The following is a 19,818-nucleotide window of genomic DNA, read 5'->3' on the forward strand; positions in this document are numbered from 1 at the left end:
CATTATCTAATTTGATCCTCAGCATAATTCTAGGAGGAGAGAACAGTTAACCCTTACTTAATAGATGAGGAAACTAAGGGTTTGTGGAGATAAGGAGTGTGCATAGTCATGCAACTAGATAAGTGTTGGAGCCAGAATTTTCACTGGATCAGACTCCCAGGCCAACTGTTCTGATTCACCACATTGCACTGTACAGACCCCCACCCCCACCCCATCATCCCCAAGCCTTGAGGGTGTTTTGGGAGTACCCTTACCTTGCCCTGAACCTGCTTTTGTCTTTCTGGGTGCAGGAAGGACCATCAGAGCTCTCCACCAGTGCAGTACAGGGAGCTGCAGGCCCTGCTGGGAGCCATGCTGAGCCGGTGTGCCGACTTTTCCCAGACCCCACTGAACAGGAGGCCCCAGGTCAGTGCAGCGCAGCCACCTGCTTCTGGAGATGTTGCTGTGATGTGTTTTTAGAAGGACACTTAGTCCTTCTGTATACCACTATATAGCTTTTTAAAAAAAATCATGTATACATACATACACTAAGATGTTTTATCCTAACTGCAGAGCATTGAGGCCAAATTATTAAATAATTTTTCTCCAAGCTCCAAAACCAGCAAGTATCTGAACCTGGATAGTCAAATCCCAGGGTGTTTATTCCAAAGCCTACACACTTTGACTTTCTATATCAGCCAAGCAGGTATGGTAAACATACTCACAAAGTCATTTAAGGCTGGGCTCACTAGAATCTTAGAAGGAATCTGACCAATTGGTTGGCTTTCAGTGGTCCATGGACTTCAGATAACAGAAAAGATACTGCCCATGTGAATGCTGGTTATGTCTTTCAGGATTAATTTTGGAAACTAAATTCTTCATACCTGATGGGGTGGGAATTTACTTTTGCTTTGGAGCAACTGATACAGGCATTAACACCCTGTCACATCAGCCTGTGAATGAGCTTTCTGCATAAAATAGAGCAAGAGCCAGTACTGCAGTTCACTGGGAGATGAGATTATAGTTTCCTCACCAGTTTTTTAAGGAGCTATTAGATGGCTGGATCCCTTAGGAAGTGTGAGGTGTATAGGGAATATGAGAGGAAGAGGTCTACGGTCATCAAAGCAACAGGTGGATGTTGGATATTGGATAATGAGACGCAGTAGGTCCTTTGACCAACAGGTTCCTCTCTCTCCTCCTCACCTCAGGGCCATGCTTCCAGTAGAGATTCAGAGAAGGCCATTCTGCAATGGGGAAAGTTCCTCCTGAGTACTCTGGAGGGATTTCAAAATGCCTGCAGGTGAGGGGCCCTCTCTGGTCTGAGGCAGCAGCCTGGAGGGTAGGAGGGGAGTCAGACAAAGGATGAGCTACTAGAAGAACCACTTGATTTCTGACTTTGCTTAGAAATGCAGAGTGAGAGCTGGGGGTGGAGTGGAAGAGGTTTGAGGGCAGGTAGTTAGTTGGTAGGAAGTTTCCAAAGATGTCCTCCTAGTAAAGTCTTTGCTGCTGTGCAGTGAAGCTGTGTCTGTCTTATTCAGCCTTGTTCCTCCCTTCAACTAATATAGCACTAGGTATTCACTGAATGCTTACTGAATTAATTCAGTTCAAAATAACAAATATTTGTTCTGTCTTCTGTGTGTCAGGCTTGGCACTAGACAGTGAGGGTAGAAAGATAAGTAAAAATGATTTTGCCCACAAGGAGCTCATTTTCTTGGAGAAGAGACACTTTTCTGTATATATGTGGAATTCATTAGGATGCCAAGAATATTGAGAAAGCTTTCCTGGTAGAGAGAGCATCACATGTAAAGGCAAAGAAATGTGAAACAGCAAACAGTACGGTGTGCCCAGGAAGTCCACATAGGAGGGCTGAGGAGTCATGTGTGATGGGGGGTGGGGATGGGCAGCATGAAACAGGAGAGGAGCTGAGGACCAGGTCCTCTCCTCATTGGGGTCCCTTTAATTTTCTCCAGATCTGATGATGAGCATATTTTCCCTGAACCCTGAGCTTAGGCATCCCCCAGGAGGGTGCTTCTCTGCTACATAAGGGATCATGGACATACTCATGCATTGATTTCTCAGGTTGGCTGTGGAATTCCAGAGCGAGCCTTCAGCCCAGGAGAATCCATTCACAGCTCCCAGCACCGAGAGCGAAGACACCTTGGGGGCCTTCTCGGAATTTCTTCTCAGTGCCTGTGACTCCTTGTGTATCCCCATGGTGATGGTGGGTTCTCCTGAGCCTTGGGCAGCATGAGGTTTAGGGAAGAGAAGAACAGGAGGGCAAGCCAGGCTGAGAGGGACAGGACAGCGACCATTCCATTGGACCTTGCTTTTTTTTTTTTAAAGATTTTATTTTTTATTTATTTCTCTTCCCTTCTCTCCCCCCCCCCCCCCCCATTGTCTGCTCTCTGTGCCCATTCGCTGTGTGTTCTTCTGTGACCGCTTCTATCCTTATCAGCGGCACCGGGAATCTGTGTTTCTTTTCGTTGCGTCATCTTGTTGTGTCAGCTCTCTGTGTGAGCGGTGCCATTCTTGGGCAGGCTGCACTTTCTTTCATGCCGGGCAGTTCTCCTTATGGGGCGCACTCCTTGCATGTGGGACTCCCCTACGTGGGGGACACCCCTGTGTGGCATGGCTCTCCTTGCGCGCATCAGCACTGCGCATGGGCCAGCTCCAAACGGGTCAGGGAAGCCCGGGGTTTGAACCTTGGACCTCCCATGTGGTAGGCGGACGCCCTATCCATTGAGCCAAGTCTGCTTCCCTCCATTGGAGCTTCTAAGGGCCTTAGCAGTGTTATTCTTGTAGCCCCCTTTCCTTTGGTTTTAAAAATAAAATGTAGTTTTCATTATAAAATAAAGACTTTTATTACTTAAGAAAAAGTAGAAATCAGAAATAATAAAATAATAAATAGGTAATATTTATGGAGTGATAAATGCCTTAAATTATTACCTAATTTAGGGAAACGGACTTTGGCCCAGTGGTTAGGGCGTCCGTCTACCATATGGGAGGTCCGCGGTTCAAACCCCGGGCCTCCTTGACCCGTGTGGAGCTGGCCATGCGCAGTGCTGATGCGCGCAAGGAGTGCCCTGCCACGCAAGGGTGTCCCCCGCGTGGGGGAGCCCCACGCACAAGGAGTGTGCCCGTGAGGAAAGCCGCCCAGCGTGAAAAGAAAGAGCAGCCTGCCCAGGAATGGCACCGCCCACACTTCCCGTGCCGCTGACGACAACAGAAGCGGACAAAGAAACAAGACGCAGCAAACAGACACCAAGAACAGACAACCAGGGGAGGGGGGGGAATTAAATAAATAAATAAATCTTTAAAAAAAAAAAAAAAAAAAATTATTACCTAATTTAATTCTCCCTATGGCCCTGTGAGATGGGTGCAATAATTCCCCCAATTTATAGATGAAGAAACAGATAGCCACAGAGGTTGTCATATTCTCCAAACAGGCCTTTCTACTTAGTAAAGAACAGCAGTGAGTGTCTGGCCCAGGCTTCACTCAGGACTGTGTATGTGTTCTGTGAAATGAGGGGTGGTCATTCTGAAGAGAGACCTGGTTGGGGAGAGCTTGGCCGTGACTTGAGATGAAGGTGGTAGGAGGAGCAGGGTCCAGAGCCATTGACTCTTCGGCTTGAGGGTTGGGCATCGTGGAAACCTGTGAAGAGAATCCCTAGAAGTCAAGGAAGGGCATTTCCTAAACATCTCCTGGAAACAGTAGATGGCAGCAGGGAGTCACCTTCTGGATCTGCCGGGAGAGAGCCTCTTCCTTGAAGGAGCCACTGAGCTGCACGCCAGGGTCTGCGGGCTGTGAGGGTGAGGTTCAGGGGCCTGGGGTGCAGTCTGGACTCACCCTCTGATGCTAAGGCTTGGGCAACTTTCACTGCTTCCCTCCCAGACTGATGGAGTGCTAGCGTGAGGTGGGACCTTAGAATTATTATGTTAATCCTGCTTTCTACTTTCTCTATTTTACAGTTTTTCTTTAATAAGCATATATTACTTTTATAATTTAAAAAAACCAATTTATTTAAAATCCAAAGGGAAGGTGCCTACAAGAACCATGGTTCTGAGGACTCTGCAATTTACAAATATGGGAAATGAGACTCAGGGGAGGGCACATAGTGACTTTGTACAGAGCTTGAACTAGAACCCAAGTTTTTATACTCAGTCCAGAGCTCTGTCTATTACACTAGGCTGCCTCATGGCCATGTTCAAGGATCTCATGAAATAATATGAAGGCAGTTGGTAAACGCTACTATTACTATGGTTTAGAAAGAACTTTTACACATCAGACCTCATTTGTTTATAGGAGGTAGGTCTTTTTATTCCTGTTTTTCTCCAGGCAGCAGAGGTCCAGGAAGGTAAAGTATCTTACACAATCAATTAAGTGACAGATTCCAAATCTTGGATCTAGGTTTGTGACTTCAAGTTCTCTAGCTTTTCCTGTGTACTTCAAACAAAAGGGTTAATTCTACTGTTGCTAGATTTGGTGCAGATTTTGCTGATGCTTTTTCTTCTACAGAGGCTCAGTCCTGGTGGGCTGTCCTCTTCCTCCTGGTTCTTTGCAGAGGTACTTGGAGCAGGCCACCCACCCAGCCTTGATGGAAGTTTTCCTCTCAGTTCTACACAGCCTCTTTGACATCGTTCCTCACATGAGGGAGAAGTTCTCCAAGAAGCTGGGTAGGCAGTGGCAAGTACGGCATTTGGGTGTGGAGGCAGGCACCTTAGGTAGCTGCTCAGAGTACTGAGAAGCATTAACTGTGATCAGAGAAGTTTACATGTTCATTCAGAAGCTATATTCGTTCTTTGCCTAGTGTTTAGTAGAAGGAAATATCATCCAGCCATCGGAAGCCAATAAAGGCAATTCTCAAATTTAGTGATACTTTTCTGAAAATGTCAAGGAGGTTCCAGTTGAGAGCTTACAACATACCCCCTTCATCATTCCTTTCATCTTCTCTCCCTCAGCCCTCGTATCCCTGACATCTGAACACTGAATGCCAGAAGGAACCTTGCAGTCATTGTGACAACTCAAAAGTGTTCTCATATACTCCCAAATGCCTTCTAGGGGGATGGTAGCACCCTGTTTGAAAGCTACTGTCTAACTCTATATTGAAATTCCTTCCCAGAACTGAACCCAAGTGGCTCTTGACTCCTTCAGCTTTTTCCATGCCTTCCTGGACCTATTTATTTTCTTCTCTGACTAGTCATTCTTTTTCTCTCAAATGCAGACTGTCTTCCTTTCACACAGTCCTAATTCTCGCCCTGCGAGTACTGCAGAATCAGTCCCACAGTCGGGTGAGACTCACCCTTATCTTCTTTAGCTAGTGAAGGTGATGGTGGGAACAGAGAGGAGGAGTAGACAAAACCAGACAGGGAGGGGAGAAAAAGGTAATAACTAATAACTGACATTTATTGAGTTCTTACTATGCAAGAGATATTGTTCTAAGTGCTTTACACATATTGATTCATTTAGCCCTCAGAAAAACCCTATTAAGTATGTACTATGATTATTTTCATTTTACTGATGAGCAAATGGAAACTCAGAGAGGTTGAGTAACTTGTCCAAGGTCACACAGATACACAAGTGTCTTTTGGTACAGACACAGGGCCAGCAGTTATTCATTTATCAGAAACAGTATTTATTTGGTACTGCTACAGGCAAGACACTCTCCTAGGACTGAGGATATAGCATTGAATAAAACATTTTGTCCTTGTAGAACTGACCCTCTTTTGGGGAGTGAGTGAAATTCCTCAAAGATGAATGTGTAAAATGAGATGAGGAAAGGGGCCAGGACAAAGTCAAATGCAGCATTTTCTGGTCAGGAGGAGGGGAGAGCCCCAAAGGACACTGGTAGGAGCAGTTGGAGAGGTAGGAAGAAAACAGGAGAGATTAACATTTGGGAAGCCAAGTGAAGAGAGTTTTTTTAAATACTTTTTTTTTTATTGTATTTTTAAAAAGATAAATAGATCATACAAAACATTGTGTGTGTAAGCTGTGTGTGTAAGTGGGCTCTTCCAGGAGCGCATGGCAGACTGTGGAACAGGGAAAAGAGCAAGACCACTACTGTTGGCACATGTGGATTAGAATTCTTACTTCATCCATTACTTGTTTTTTTGACATTGGGCAATTTAATTTTTCTTGTCTCCAATGTCCTCCTCTTGAAAATGGTGATGATAATGAGAATTAAATAAGATGCATCACTCCCTAGTCGTTGTAACATATAAACTGGTATATATACTTCTTTCCTTTATTCCATCTACTTTTTCTCCCTACCATACTTCAGGACCCAAGAGGATCCAGTCTTAGTGTGCTGGATGGATGCAGTTTCCAAAATATAGCTTTCTGGGAGGTAATGGTGGGAAATAGGGATGTAGAGAAAGGCTTTGGACAGGGAGATCTATACAGTATGCAGCCAGAAAGAGTGGGACCAGGAGTCCAACCTGCAGGAGAGAAGAGGGAAGCAGGCACTGCCAGCCAACTGGGGGGCAAAGGCCCAGAGTAGGGGGTGGGGAACTGGGTACTCTTCCCTGGGGAAGTCCATGAATTAGAATTGTCATTGCTGAGAGCCATTGTGAAACTCTGAGGGATTCATTCTTTGGCAGGTACTTTAATCCCCGGCATAGAGTAAAGATTATTCCCAACCCTGGAGCTGGTGAAGAGGGAGCTCCTGATATCCTCCTTGCTTAAAATTATGCTTTTACAGGGGCCAGGGTGGGTGAGACAGATGTCTATTGGCAGACAGCCTTAGGGAGACTGGAAGTTGCCGAGCAGTGCAGGGGCCTGAGATAGGGTTGCCAACTAATGCCAAAGCTGTTAATTTGTGCCCAGGTCTGAGATCCAGAGCTTCCCCACAGGCCATTCAGATACAGGGATAAAGCAGGGACTATCTCTATTATTTCTGAATCTGAAACTGGGTTATTTCCTACAAAGCTACGAAAAGGGATGGTAGCAGTAGATGTGTTCTTTTTCAGTCCTTGTCAAATATACCAGACTCCAGTGAAAGTTAATTCAGAAAGGAAGAAGATGCACATTTATTCAGTATCCTACTCTGAGCCAACTACTTATTAGATGTTTTACATATATTTGTCTTACTTAGCTTTACAACCCGTCTGAGGTAGCTATCATTGCATCCATTTTACAGATGTCAAAACTGAGTCTCAGTACAGTTAAACAACTTTTCTAGAGTCACAGTACTAGATGGCAGTGGAGCAAAATTCAAACCCAGGGTTGCGTGATCCAAAACTCTTTAATACCACCCAAGCTTGGGAATCTCTGTAACAACTCTGGTTTAATCTGATGTCTTCTTCCCATTTCTCCCAAGCCGCCACCTCCTTTATACGACTGATCCTGGAGCTGAAGGCCAGGTTCTGCAGTGCCCTGAGGTATGTTTGGTCCCATGCAAAACTGAGTGGCCAAAGGGCCAGTGTCCTTCTTAACTGGACAAGTGGAAACTTATGGCTGGAGCATTTTAGCCATAGGACTGTGGAGGGACTGGCAGTGTCAGTATTGCTCAGCATCTGATGGAGCAAGCTAGGTGTGCTTCTGGAGGCTGTATTTAAGCCTGTATTTAAGGCTCTCATTCATGGTACATTTGGATGGGCACCCTGTCACATCACATCTGAGGGGCTCTTAGAGATCATTTGTCTGACCCTTCATTCTACAAGTAGAGAAGCTGAGGCCCTCAGAGGGAAAGGGTTGGGCCCAAGGTTGTGTGATCAGCAGCAGAAGACATTTAACCCAGGTCTCTTGGGACCCACTCAAGCACTCCTTCCATTGTTCCAGGCTGTCCTTTTCTTGTTTCCTAAAAGCAGCTCCTGAGATGCACTGTCCATCAAGAGAGGCATTTCTAGTTGCTGCTAGCCCATCAGTTCCTGAGGAGAAACTCTTGCTCAAAGTAGAGAGGTTGCTGCCTCAGTCTCTATCCTGTTAGTTTTCTAGAGCAGCGCTGTCTCTGCATACTAGGCATATTCCATTGTTACTGCCCTCAACCCACAGGGTGTCTACATCATGATATATGGCTCTCTCTCCCTGTCTCTGAATAGAATACCACATGTTCAGGGGAAATGCAGGGAACCATCTGGATTGGCAGGTTCAATCCAGTCAAAATTTTGGATGTTTGTAGTACTCTTTATCTACTCATCTTGGGTTCAACACCTTCCTCTTTTTCTTTTTTTTTTTCCTTTTCCATTTTTTCTAAAATTTGTTTCTCTCCCCTTCTCTCCCCCCCCCACCTCAGTTGTCTGTTCTCTGTGTCCATTTGCTGCATGTTCTTTTGTCCATTTCTGTTGTTGTCAGCGGCATGGGAATCTGTGTTTCTTTTGGTTGCATCATCTTGCTGTGTCAGCTCTCTGTGTGTGTGGCGCCATTTTTGGGCAGGCTGCACTTTCTTTCGCACTGGGCGGCTCTCCTTACGGGGCGCACTCCTTGCGCGTGGGGCTCCCCTATGCGGGGGACACCCCTGCGTGGCAGGCACTCCTTGCATGCATCAGCACTGCGCATGGGCCAGCTCCACACGGGTCAAGGAGGCCTCGGGTTTGAACCATGTGGTAGACAGATGCCCTATCCACTGGACCAAGTCCACTTCCCACCTTCCTCTTTTTCTAGTACTCTCCCAGCCCTTTCCTGGCCCAGGGACACATTTTTGTTTGTTTTGTTAAATTGGAGCTTAGCAGCCCTCCTTGATTTGTTTTTTTCAGTATACTTTTAGTGAGTACCTACATGGGCCTCAGTTATGGCTATGGGCATATTTACTTTTTCTTACTTTTTAAAATTTTATTGAAGTGTATCATTTATTCATGAACATACTAAACCAAAAGTATATAGGAAAAGGTGTGAACTTACAAAACAAACACGCATATCATCATACAGAGGTCCCATATATGACCCCATCACCAGCACTTTACATTGTTGTGAAAAATTTGTTTTAAAAGCTGTGTATGTAAAGCTATGTGGCTGAAGTGTTTCAGCTCCTGCCTACCACATGGGAGGTTTGTGGTTTGGTTCCCTAAAGAAGACAGCAAGCTGGCGCGAAGGGCAAATGTAGCAAGCTTACACAAGATGACTCAACAAGAGATACAAGAAGGAAAAAAACATAATGAAAGATACAACAAAGCAGGGAGCAGAAGTTCTCAGTGCCTCCTGAAGAAGACAAGCAAGACAGCAAGCTGACATGACAAGATGATGCAACAAGAGACACAAAAAGAAAAACATAATGAGGGAGGAAATAAAGCAGGGAACGGAGGTAGCTCAAGCAATTAGGCACCTCCCTCTCACATTGGAGAACCTGGGTTCAGTTCTTGGTGCTTCCTAAAAAGAAACAAGGAAGACAAATAGACCCAGCAAGTGCAAACAATGAGGGGGTGAGGAGAAATAAATAAAATAGTAAAATAAATCTTTTAAAAATAAATAAAAAATGAAAGCTATGTAAGAGCATTGTCAAAATATTGCTATTAATCATAGTCCACATCTTACATTTGGTGTATTTTCTCCCAACCTACCTGATATTTTTAACTTAATTTTTAAAGAAATATATAAATATATTTAGGAGGTACTGGGGAATCTCATCTGGGACCTTGTACAGGAAACAGGAGCTCAACCACTTGAGCTACATCTGTTCCCTTTAAAGAAGTTTTATTTTATTTTATTTTTTTTTAAGATTTATTTATTTATTTAAATTCCCCCCCTCCCCTGGTTGTCTGTTCTTGGTGTCTATTTGCTGCGTCTTGTTTCTTTGTCCGCTTCTGTTGTCGTCAGCGGCACGGGAAATGTGGGCGGCGCCATTCCTGGGCAGGCTGCTCCCTCCTTTCACGCTGGGCGGCTCTCCTCACGCGCACACTCCTTGCGCGTGGGGCTCCCCCACGCGGGGGACACCCTTGCGTGGCAGGGCACTCTTTGCGCACATCAGCGCTGCGCATGGCCAGCTCCACACGGGTCAAGGAGGCCCGGGGTTTGAACCGCGGACCTCCCATGTGGTAGACGGACGCCCTAACCACTGGGCCAAAGTCCGTTTCCCTAAAGAAGTTTTAGACTACAGAAAAATTACATTGAAAATATAGGGAACTTCCATATATCCCACCCCCTCCCCTTCTCACATTTCCCCCTATTAATAGCATCTTTCATTAGTATGGTACATTTGTTACAATTGATGAAGAAATATCAAAGAATTGCTACTACCTATGGTCTATAGTCTACATTATAGTTTATACTTTGCACGGTACAATTTTATAGGTTTTGACAAAATGTATAATGGCATGTATCCATCTGTAATATCTTGCAGAACAATTCCAATTTACTTTTTTTTTTTAAGATTTATTATTTATTTATTTCTCTCCCCACCCCCCAACCCCATTGTCTGCTCTCTGTGTCCATTCGCTGTGTGTTCTTCTGTGTCTGCTTGCATTATCCAGCGGCACTGGGAAACTGCGTCTTTTTGGTTGCATCATCTTGCTGCGTCAGCTCTCTGTGTGTGCGGTGCCACTCCTGGGCTGGCTGCTCTTTTTTCACATGGGGTGGTTCTCCTTGCAGGGCTCACTCCTTGCGCATGGGGCTTCCCTACGCAGGGCCAGCTCTGCATGGCTCAGCACTCTTTGTGTGCCGCAGCACTGCATGTGGGCCAGCTTACCACACAAGTCAGCAGGCCCTGGGGATTGAACCCTAGACCTTTCATATGGTAGATGGACGCTCTATCAGTTGAGCCATTTCTGCTTCCCTCCAATTTACTTTTCATAGCCATCTTGGGACCTGCTCTATCATAGCAATGGGAAGGAGTTAGAATTTCACTGGGCTCTGGCACAAAGCAATGGTGCCTGGGTACATGACAGGACTAACATTGTCCAAGTCAAGGTTATCTCTCTTATTGTCTCTTCCTCTTCTCTCTCTAAGACACTTGACCCTAAACCAGGTGTGTTCCAGTTTCCTCTGCTACATGTGCCTCAGTCTTCTCTCAGCTCCAGAGAAGACAGAACCGCCTTCCCAAGAAGGTAAGATTCTACAGTTTGACCACTCGTGAGTTCTGTGGTGGTAACCTACAAGCATGGTCTCTTAGGAGTCTGAATGTCTTGTTGACTGGCTGGGTAGTGACTTAATACAGTAATGAGATCCCTTTGCTTGGAGCTTCCCAGAGGAACCATGGAATCATGGAATAATGGAATTATGGGCTGATTCCTAGGGAGATGAAATAATAGAATCAGAAAAATAATGGGGGAAGTGGACTTGGCCCAATGGATAGGGCATCCGCCTACTACATGGGAGGTCCGCGGTTCAAACTCCGGGCCTCCTTGACCCGTGTGGAGCTGGCCCATGCGCAATGCTGATGCGCGCAAGGAGTGCCATGCCACTCAGGGGTGTTCCCCGCGTAGGGGAGCCCCATGCTCAAGGAGTGCGCCCCCTAAGGAGAGCTGCCCAGCACGAAAGAAATTGCAACCTGCCCAAGAATGGCACTGCACACATGGAGAGCTGACATAGCAAGATGATGCAACAAAAAGAAACACAGATAAAGCAGTCACAAAAGAACACACAACGAATGGACAGAGAGAGCAGACAACTGGGGGGTTGGGGGGAAGGGGAGAGAAATAAATAAATCTTAAAAAAAAAAAAAAGAAAATGAAAAACAATGGAATCCACAGCTCCTTGTACTAGAATGTCAGGGTTGGGAAGGGCCCTAAAGTTTGTCAAGTCCATTTCTTTCCCTACAACCATCCCTCTGTAGCATCCCTAACACTAGACCTCTTTCTGTCTGCTTGCTCACCTCCAGAGACCAGTGCTCACTATCCCTTGAACAGCCTATTCTGTTTCTTTGTTCATTCAGCAAATATTTCTTGAGCACTGAATGTGTGCCAAACACTCTTCCAGGTGCTGGTGATAGAGCTAGGAGTTAAAACTTGCTCTCGGAATTAAAGAGGTAGGCCATGAGCAAACAGATAGTCAATACAACATCAGTGATTGATTGTCACTGTGAAAAAAATAAATCTGGATGAAGGGATAGAGGGCAAAGAAGGGGACGAGGCACCAGGTTAGATAGGGTAGATGGGGAAGGCCTCCTTGAGGAGGTGGCATTTGAGCAGAGGCATGAGTGGAGTAAGTCTTAGTGCTGTCCCTGTTTCCTCCTTTTACATTTATGAGACTATGTCACACACACACCACCCATTACCTACCCCCCCGCACCTCATATTCCTGAAACCTCTTTCTCTTTGGAGACATAAGCCCAGGGAGGCATTTCATTACTTCCAACATGGCTTGGCTCCCAGTCTCTCACTACACCAGCCAGTCTTCTCTGAGGATACCTCTGATAGTGTCGATTTCTCTGACTGTTCAAGGGGGTTTGACCTGCAGAGGGCTAAGGTACAGCAGTTTCCACAGTGGCAGCCCAGGTTCTCATCAGCAGCCACAACACAAGAGCCTCTTGTGCTCACCACTTCCAACTCCACTTCAGTGGGCAGCCCCCTTTCCTCAGAGGAAGGGACCAAAACTGCCCAGAGATGCTAAGATCTTGTCAACCCCCAGGGCACCTGAAAGAGCAGCTTATTTACAAGCTGACTATCTTTTTTAACTTTCATTTTGAAATAATTTCAAACTTATAGGACATAGCAAAAATAATACAAAACCCATACTGAGAACACCAACATACCTGGTACCCAGATAACCAGACCCAACTACTTTTAACATTTTGCCGCATTTACCATATCATTCTGTTTATCTATCTACCCATCCATCCATTTATATCTATCTTTATCTATCTATCTATCTATCTATCTATCTATCTATCTATCTATCTATCTATCATCTATCTATCTACCTTCTAAATTTTGAGAGTAGGTTGTATACATTGTGCTCCTCAAACACTTAATTCTTTTGTGTACATTTCCTAAGAACAAGAATATTCACTTATTTAACTACCTTAAGTACAGTTATCAACTGACCATGTTCTTTTTTTTTTTAAGATTTATTTTTTATTTATTTCTCTCCCCTTCCCCCCACCCCCCAGTTGTCTGCTCTCTGTGTCCATTTGCTGCATGTTCTTCTGTCACCGCTTCTATCCTTATCAGTGGCACTGGGAATCTGTGTTTCTTTTTATTGCGTCATCTTGCTGTGTCAACTCTCCGTGTGGGCAGCACCATTCCTGGGCAGGCTGCACTTTCTTTTGCGCTGGGCGACTCTCCTTACGGGGCGCACTCCTTGCGTGGGGCTCCCCTGTGTGGGGAACACCCCTATGTGGGGAACACCCCTGCGTGCACGGCACTCCTTGCGCACGTCAGCACTGCGCATGGGCCAGGTCCACATGGGTCAAGGAGGTCCGGGGTTTGAACCGCGGACCTCCCATGTGGTAGGCGGACGCCCTATCCATTGGGCCAAGTCCGCTTCCCATCACTTTCTTTTATATATCAGGAGCGAAGGCCTGGGCTCCAGGATATTAGTACCAGTGATCATGATGTCAATAGTGTAGTTTGGTAGGAAAAAGCACTAAACTTGGAATTAGGAGATCTGACCTAACTCTGTTACCACGTTGATGTGGGATGTTTTCCTCTTCGCCCTTCACTTGCTTGTGTGTTTGGCCCTGGGTCCACTACCTGGGCATGATGCACCCTTTTGACTTCCAATTTGGCCCCCTGCCCTATCTCTCATCTGACCAGTCTCCAGCCACTGCTGGAGGGATCTATCTGAAAATCAAGTCTTAACATGCTAACTCTCCTGTCTTCAGTCATGATTACCAAAATCGGTCTGTGAAGCCACATCAGACAGTAATAGACTTCTCTGCTTTGTAGTGATATGTGGAAAATAAGGTAGCAGGGTGAATTTTTCATCAAGTCAACTTTATTCAAACTTTGCAGTCTGAGATCCTGTTCTTTCATATCCTTTTGGTATTAAAATGCCCTTTTTAAGAAGCAGAGATTTCATTTTTTTAAAAATCCAGGAGTCTCTGCTTTCAGTATTCTTTAAACAGCATTCAAGGTCTTTCATGGTCTAGCAACACATTACATCACACAGCTCATTAACTCCTGACACTTACTTCTGTTCATGGCCGGCTGGTCTCAATGAACTAATCACTACTCCCTCAACATGACATGTTCTCTCATGCCTCTGGGCCTATGAGCACCTTGCTTCCTGTCTCTAGGATTCTCTTCCCTCCTTCCTCTCCCTTTTTTCTGCTCTCCTTCCCCCATTCCCTCTTCTGTGAGCTTGCTCTCCCCACCCCAGGCAGCACAAGTCACTTCCTCCTTCATATTTTGAACATGGCACTAATCACCTGTACTATAATGTCTGTCTCATTATCGGTCTTGTCTTACCAGCTGCCAGCTCCGGGTGGTGGGGCCTGGGTCTCACAGCCTCGCCTAGAGTAGCCGCTCAGTGAACATGTGTCAAATGGATGAGGGAACAAATGCAGCTTTAAGAGATGATTCCATGGGCTGTCACATGTTAACTTGAGTCTATCCTGGTATAAAGCAAGAGGGGATATGATTTCCTTCCACACTGCATGTGCCCTTCCTGCCGCGCACACTGCTCTGCATGTCGTACATACTCATATGCTCAGTGCCTGCTCTCCTGTTTTCTCTGTGTGACTTTCTACTGCTTGTTCCCTCCTCAGAACTCTCTGCAGTGTCTGAGCTCCTGCAGCATGGGCTGCCCCAGATAAGCAGCAGGGGCCCTGAAAGCCTTGTCTTCCTGTCAGATCGCCAGTATGTGGAGGGAGCTGCTCGCCAGAAACAGTACTGCATCCTGCTCCTCTTCTATTTGGCCTACATCTATGAGGACAGGTCTGTACTCAGAGCTGGGGGCTGGTGGTGGGTGCTGGGACCCTCATCTACAGCCCAGTTTGTTCAATAAACATTCATAAAGGCATCCTCTCCAAGCCTGATTCTGGTCATTGGGAATACAGAGGAATGTGAGAAATGGGTTATATACCCAGAGGAGTTCAAATCTTAGATAGGACATAAGACAGGTAGGTAGACATAGTGTTGAGAGAGACAGAAGCCCAGAATGCTAATTCAGAGTTCTTTAGTATCCTTGCCGGTGATAGTTTGTCCCCAGGAAAAAACTTCAGTGGTTTTCTTTGATTTTTAAAACTTACCATATAATTAAATAAAATTTCAAAATTGAAGTGTTAGTCTTCCTTAAGCTTTTAAGTTTGAATTACAAATTATCCTATTAATAAGTCCAATAAATTTAATAATCACCTTTTAAGAGATCTTTAAATAATACTTGATTCCATTTTTAAACTTACTTGATTGTAATTCAAATTTTGAATTACATTTATATATTTAACATATTTATTGTCCTTTTTAAGAACTTGAATTAATTAATCTACCTCCCCAATACTTAAGTAATTTTCAAAATCTAAAAAATAAATAAATTCCCAGCTTAGGCGAGTTGTGGAAAGATATCTATTTGGCATTTGGGTCTGGAGCTCAAAAGCAAGATTTGAGATGAAGGTAGAAGGAGATTTGGATTGAAGATAGAGATCTGGGCAACTCAACCTATACTCTTGAGATTAACCAGGCACAGTATATAGGTGAAGATGCGTATGGAGAGAATTTTGGGAAAACCACTTTTTAACTGTGTGTGTGGGGAAGGGGGCACATTGTAGAGGTGGAAGATACCCAGAGGAACCTTAGCAATAACCATTGGAAAGGTAGAAGCAGGTGGGGTGCAGAGTCACAAAAGGCAAGGGACTGAAGTTGCAGAGAAGGTAGAGGGTTGACATTTAGCATGAAGGTGGTAGGCTTAGTCTTAGTCTGTTGGACTACGGAGTGGAATTGCTGAGATATATGGTAACTCTTATCTTTTACTCTTTGAGGAACTGCCAGGCTGTTTTCCAAAGTGGCTGCACCATTTTACATTCTCCCCAGCAATGTTTCAGGGTTCTAGTTTCTCCTGGCCAATACTCATTATTATCTGTTTTTTGATAATAGCTATCCTCCTGGATATTATGTAGTATCTCATTGTTTTTTGATTTTCATTTCCCTAATGACTAATGGTGTTCAGCACCTTTTCATGTGCTTATTGTACATTTGTTTATCTTCTTGGAGAAATGTTCATTCAGTGCGGTCACCCCTCGGGCTGAAGTGTGGTTTGCTGGCCTGGCAGGGGAGCGGCCGCGGCAGGCCAAGCCACTGCCCCCATAATAGGGTGGCTGGTCGGACTCACCGCCACCCCTGAAGGGAGCTCGGCATGGGCGCGGAGTGCCCTCGGGTCTCCCCTTCTCGGCAGCCATGCTTCCGCGGCCGCCCCTCCTCCCGGATGGCGCCACACGATGCCTTGTGGGGCGGCACCCTTCTTCTTCTTTCTCCCTGCGCAGGCACAGGGCGGAAAATTCCAGTCTGCCCTTTTCCCTTCCCCCGACAGCAGCAACAGCCAGGCGGCAGAAAAATCCAGTCTGCCCTTTTCCCTCCCCCCACAGCAGCAACAGCCAGGCGTGGGCGGGAAACTCCAGTCTGCCCTCCACCCCAGCAACAGCAGCCACCAATCCCTAAACCCTGCCCCTTCCCCCAGCAACAGCTACAGCCAATCCCTAACCACCACCCCTCCCCCGTCCGGTACCGCCCACTGACCTTTCGCCGGCAACCAATCAGAACAGGGCGTGGCTTCAACCAATCAGCCTTCCCCAGCCCCTATAAAACTGTTGCCTCTCCCTCAATAAAGTGGACTTGCGTGTTTACCTTGTCTCCGCGGTAGTTCTTCTGCCGTGCGCCCTCCAGTCCTGAGAGCCCCCGACAAGGGCCTGGCCTCCCTTGTCCCCAGTTCGTCGCCTGCTTCTCCAGGCGACCCCTTCGTTGCCGGCTTCTCCGGGCGACCCCTTCGTCGCTGGCTTCGCCGGGCGACCCCGTCAGCCGAACCGCGCAACCCCTTGTGAGACCGATCCCTCGTCTGCTGCCGGACCGACCCCTCGTCCCAAGTGGGACCGACCCCTCGTCCCAAGAGGGACCGACCCCTCGTCCAGAGCTGGACCGACCCCTCGTCCGCAGCCAGACCCCACCTCTACCAACTGAGCAAGCCGCCGCAATTCAGGTCCTTTGCTTATTTTTTTTTTAAGATTTATTTTATTTATCCCCCACCATTGTTTGTGCTCACTGTCTGCTCTCTCTGTCTGTTCATTGTGTGCTCTTTGTGTCTGTTCATCATCTTTTTAGGAGGCATGGCAACTGAACCCAGGACCTCCCATGCAGGAGAGAGGAGCATAATTGCTTGAGCCACCTTCGTTCCCTGCTTGTTATGTCTCTCATTGTGTTTCCTCATTGTGTCTCCTTGTTGCATCATCTCGTTGTATGATCTTGTTGCATCAGCTCACCATGCCAGCCTGTCACATCAACTCTCTTTCTTGTTCATCTTCTTTGAGAGGAACCAGGAACCAAACCTGGACCTCTTATGTGAGAGGTGGGTGCCCATCTGCTTGAGCCACATCCACTTCCCTTTTGCTTGTTTTTTGACTAGGTTGTTTTTTTATTGTTGAGTTGTAAGAGTTCTTTTTTTTTGTTTTGGATACAAGTTCCTTTTCAGATATATAATTTCCACATGTTTTCTCCCATTCTGTGGTTTGTCTTCACTTTCCTCATGATGTCCTTTGCAGCAAGAAATTTTTATTTTTGATGAAGCCTAATTTATATGTTTTTTCTTTTGTCACTTATGCTTTTGGTTTTGTATCTAAGAAACCATTTTCTAACTCATGATCATGAAAATGTACTCCATATTTTCTTCTAGTTTGTTTTTTTTACAGTTTTTTTTTTACAGTCTTACATTTGGGTTTATGATCCATTCTGAGGTAATTTTTGTGTATGGTGTGAGGTAGGGGTCCAACTTCATTATTTTGCATGTGTATATCCAATGGTTTCAGCATCATTTGTGAAAAAGATTATTCTTTTCCTATTGAATTATCTTGGAACCCTTGTTGAAAATCAATTGACCTGTGTAATTAGAAAAAAAATTTTTTTTTAATTTATTTCTCTCCCCTTCCTCCCCTAGCCCCCCCGTTGTCTGCTCTCTCTGTCCATTTGCTCTTCGTTCTTCTGTGACTGCTTCTATCCTTATCAGTGGCACCGGGAATCTGTGTTTCTTTTTCTTGCGTCATCTTGTTGTGTCAGCTCTCCATGTGTGCAGTGCCATTCTTGGGCAGGCTGCACTTTCTTTCGCACTGGGCGGCTCTCCTTATGGGGCACATTTTGCGCGTGGGCCTCCCCTATGTGGGGGACACCCCTGCATGGCACGGCACTCCTTGTGTGCATCAGCACTGTGCATGGGCCAGCTCCACACGGGTCAAGGATTTGAACCGCGGACCTCTCATGTGGTAGGCGGATGCCCTATCCATTGGGACAAGTCTACTTCCATTTTTCTTTTTTTTTAAAGCTTGCTTATTATAAAAGTTAAAGCAACTTAGTTGGTATAAAGTTAATTAAATATACCACTCCATACACCTGCCAGGGCTAAATATTGTTAGATGTCCTACATGAATTTGTCTGTGCGTGTACAAATACATATATACTTCTTTAAAAAAAAATACACAATGGGATAGTATATAAGGTTTTCAACTTGCATTCTAACTTGATAATATATCTTGGACCTCTTCCATGATAGTACATGTATTAATGAATCTACCTTAATTTTTGGTAGATATTCTATATTATGGCTACTATCCATTTTATTCTTATTTTAATAAACTTTTTATTTTGGAATAATTTTAGATTTGCAGAAAAAGTACAGAGAGTTCCCATATACCCTTCACTCATTTTTCCCTAATCTTAACATAACCATGGTACATTTATTAAAACTAAGAAACCAATATTGGTACATTACTATTAAGGAAACTCTAGATTTTATTCAGATTTCACCATTTTTTCCTATCCTGTCCCTTTTCTGTACTGGGACACAATCTAGGATATCACAACATTTAGTATTATCCATTCAAAAATGTTTAATTTTTTTAGGTACTGAACTTGATAGGTAAGACATGCCCAGAGTGCAAACATCAAAAAGTATAAAAGGGTATATATTGAAAAGTCACTGTCTTTCTCACCCTTATCTCCCTTGCATGTAGAAGCATAGATGCTCCCCTCCCCCAAATTTCACCCACTGAACACACCAATGCTTACTGATAAGACATACAAGGAGAGAGGGATGGACTGGCTGCTAAGCAGCCTCCTGAACCCCATTAGTAGTATCCTTCTTTCTGATAGTGCTGGTCCCACTGGCAGATGCCTCACCTCCTAGGGTTTGACTGAGGAGTGTCAGGTCCCTGACAGAGTCTTGTACAAAGCATAGAACCAGGTGATCTGTATTTTTTATAATATTTTGTTAGTATCCCACACCTTTTTGTGCAAGGTGTCATTTAGTTTTGGACAGTGGGCTGTGGGAGATATGATATGGCAAGGCAGGCCAGGAGGACCCACTAGCCTGGCCTCTCTGCCATTCTCACTTAGACTCTCCTTCATTGACAGGTTGGTTTCAGAGGCAGAATTATTTGTGGCTGTGCAAAATTTCCTCCTGTCTCTGCGGGACCAGGGCGAGCGTCCCCCACCGGTGGTCTTCAGAGCCTCCATCTACCTGCTTGCAATCTGCCAAGACAAGGATGGAGTACTAGATGAAGTATGAACCAAAAGCCTCCTCCTCCTGCACCTCTTTACATTCAGATTCCATAACTGTGATGATGTATGTGTAGAGAAGGGGATGGCACCAGAGAGAGAGGAAAGTGGGAGTTTGGGGACGTGGGATGCGGGAAAGGCGTTAACACATCCAGAGCCCATGTAACTTAGCTAATTCTCCCAACAGCTCTGGGAGGTGGAGATTTTTATTTCCATTTTATAGGTAGGAAAATCAAGACTCAGTTTACAGTAACTTTACCTGGATCACACAATTAGTTG

The 19,818-nt window shown here is 45.3% G+C and overlaps 1 protein-coding gene across 1 annotated transcript in view; it reads left to right on the forward strand.

Annotated features, from left to right (window-relative positions):
- MEI1 (meiotic double-stranded break formation protein 1) overlaps window positions 1–19,818 on the forward strand; it is a 103,167-nt gene that overhangs the window by 39,107 nt on the left and 44,242 nt on the right. The window contains exons 12-19 of the mRNA XM_004484138.4: window positions 291–405; window positions 1,188–1,279; window positions 2,059–2,200; window positions 4,542–4,653; window positions 7,296–7,356; window positions 10,856–10,953; window positions 14,556–14,724; window positions 19,396–19,543. Of these exons, the coding sequence (XP_004484195.2) occupies window positions 291–405; window positions 1,188–1,279; window positions 2,059–2,200; window positions 4,542–4,653; window positions 7,296–7,356; window positions 10,856–10,953; window positions 14,556–14,724; window positions 19,396–19,543 (937 nt within the window). The remainder of the gene's footprint in view (window positions 1–290; window positions 406–1,187; window positions 1,280–2,058; window positions 2,201–4,541; window positions 4,654–7,295; window positions 7,357–10,855; window positions 10,954–14,555; window positions 14,725–19,395; window positions 19,544–19,818) is intronic.

Source organism: Dasypus novemcinctus, chromosome 12 (genome assembly GCF_030445035.2).
Source record: "Dasypus novemcinctus isolate mDasNov1 chromosome 12, mDasNov1.1.hap2, whole genome shotgun sequence".
Taxonomy (NCBI): domain Eukaryota; kingdom Metazoa; phylum Chordata; class Mammalia; order Cingulata; family Dasypodidae; genus Dasypus; species Dasypus novemcinctus.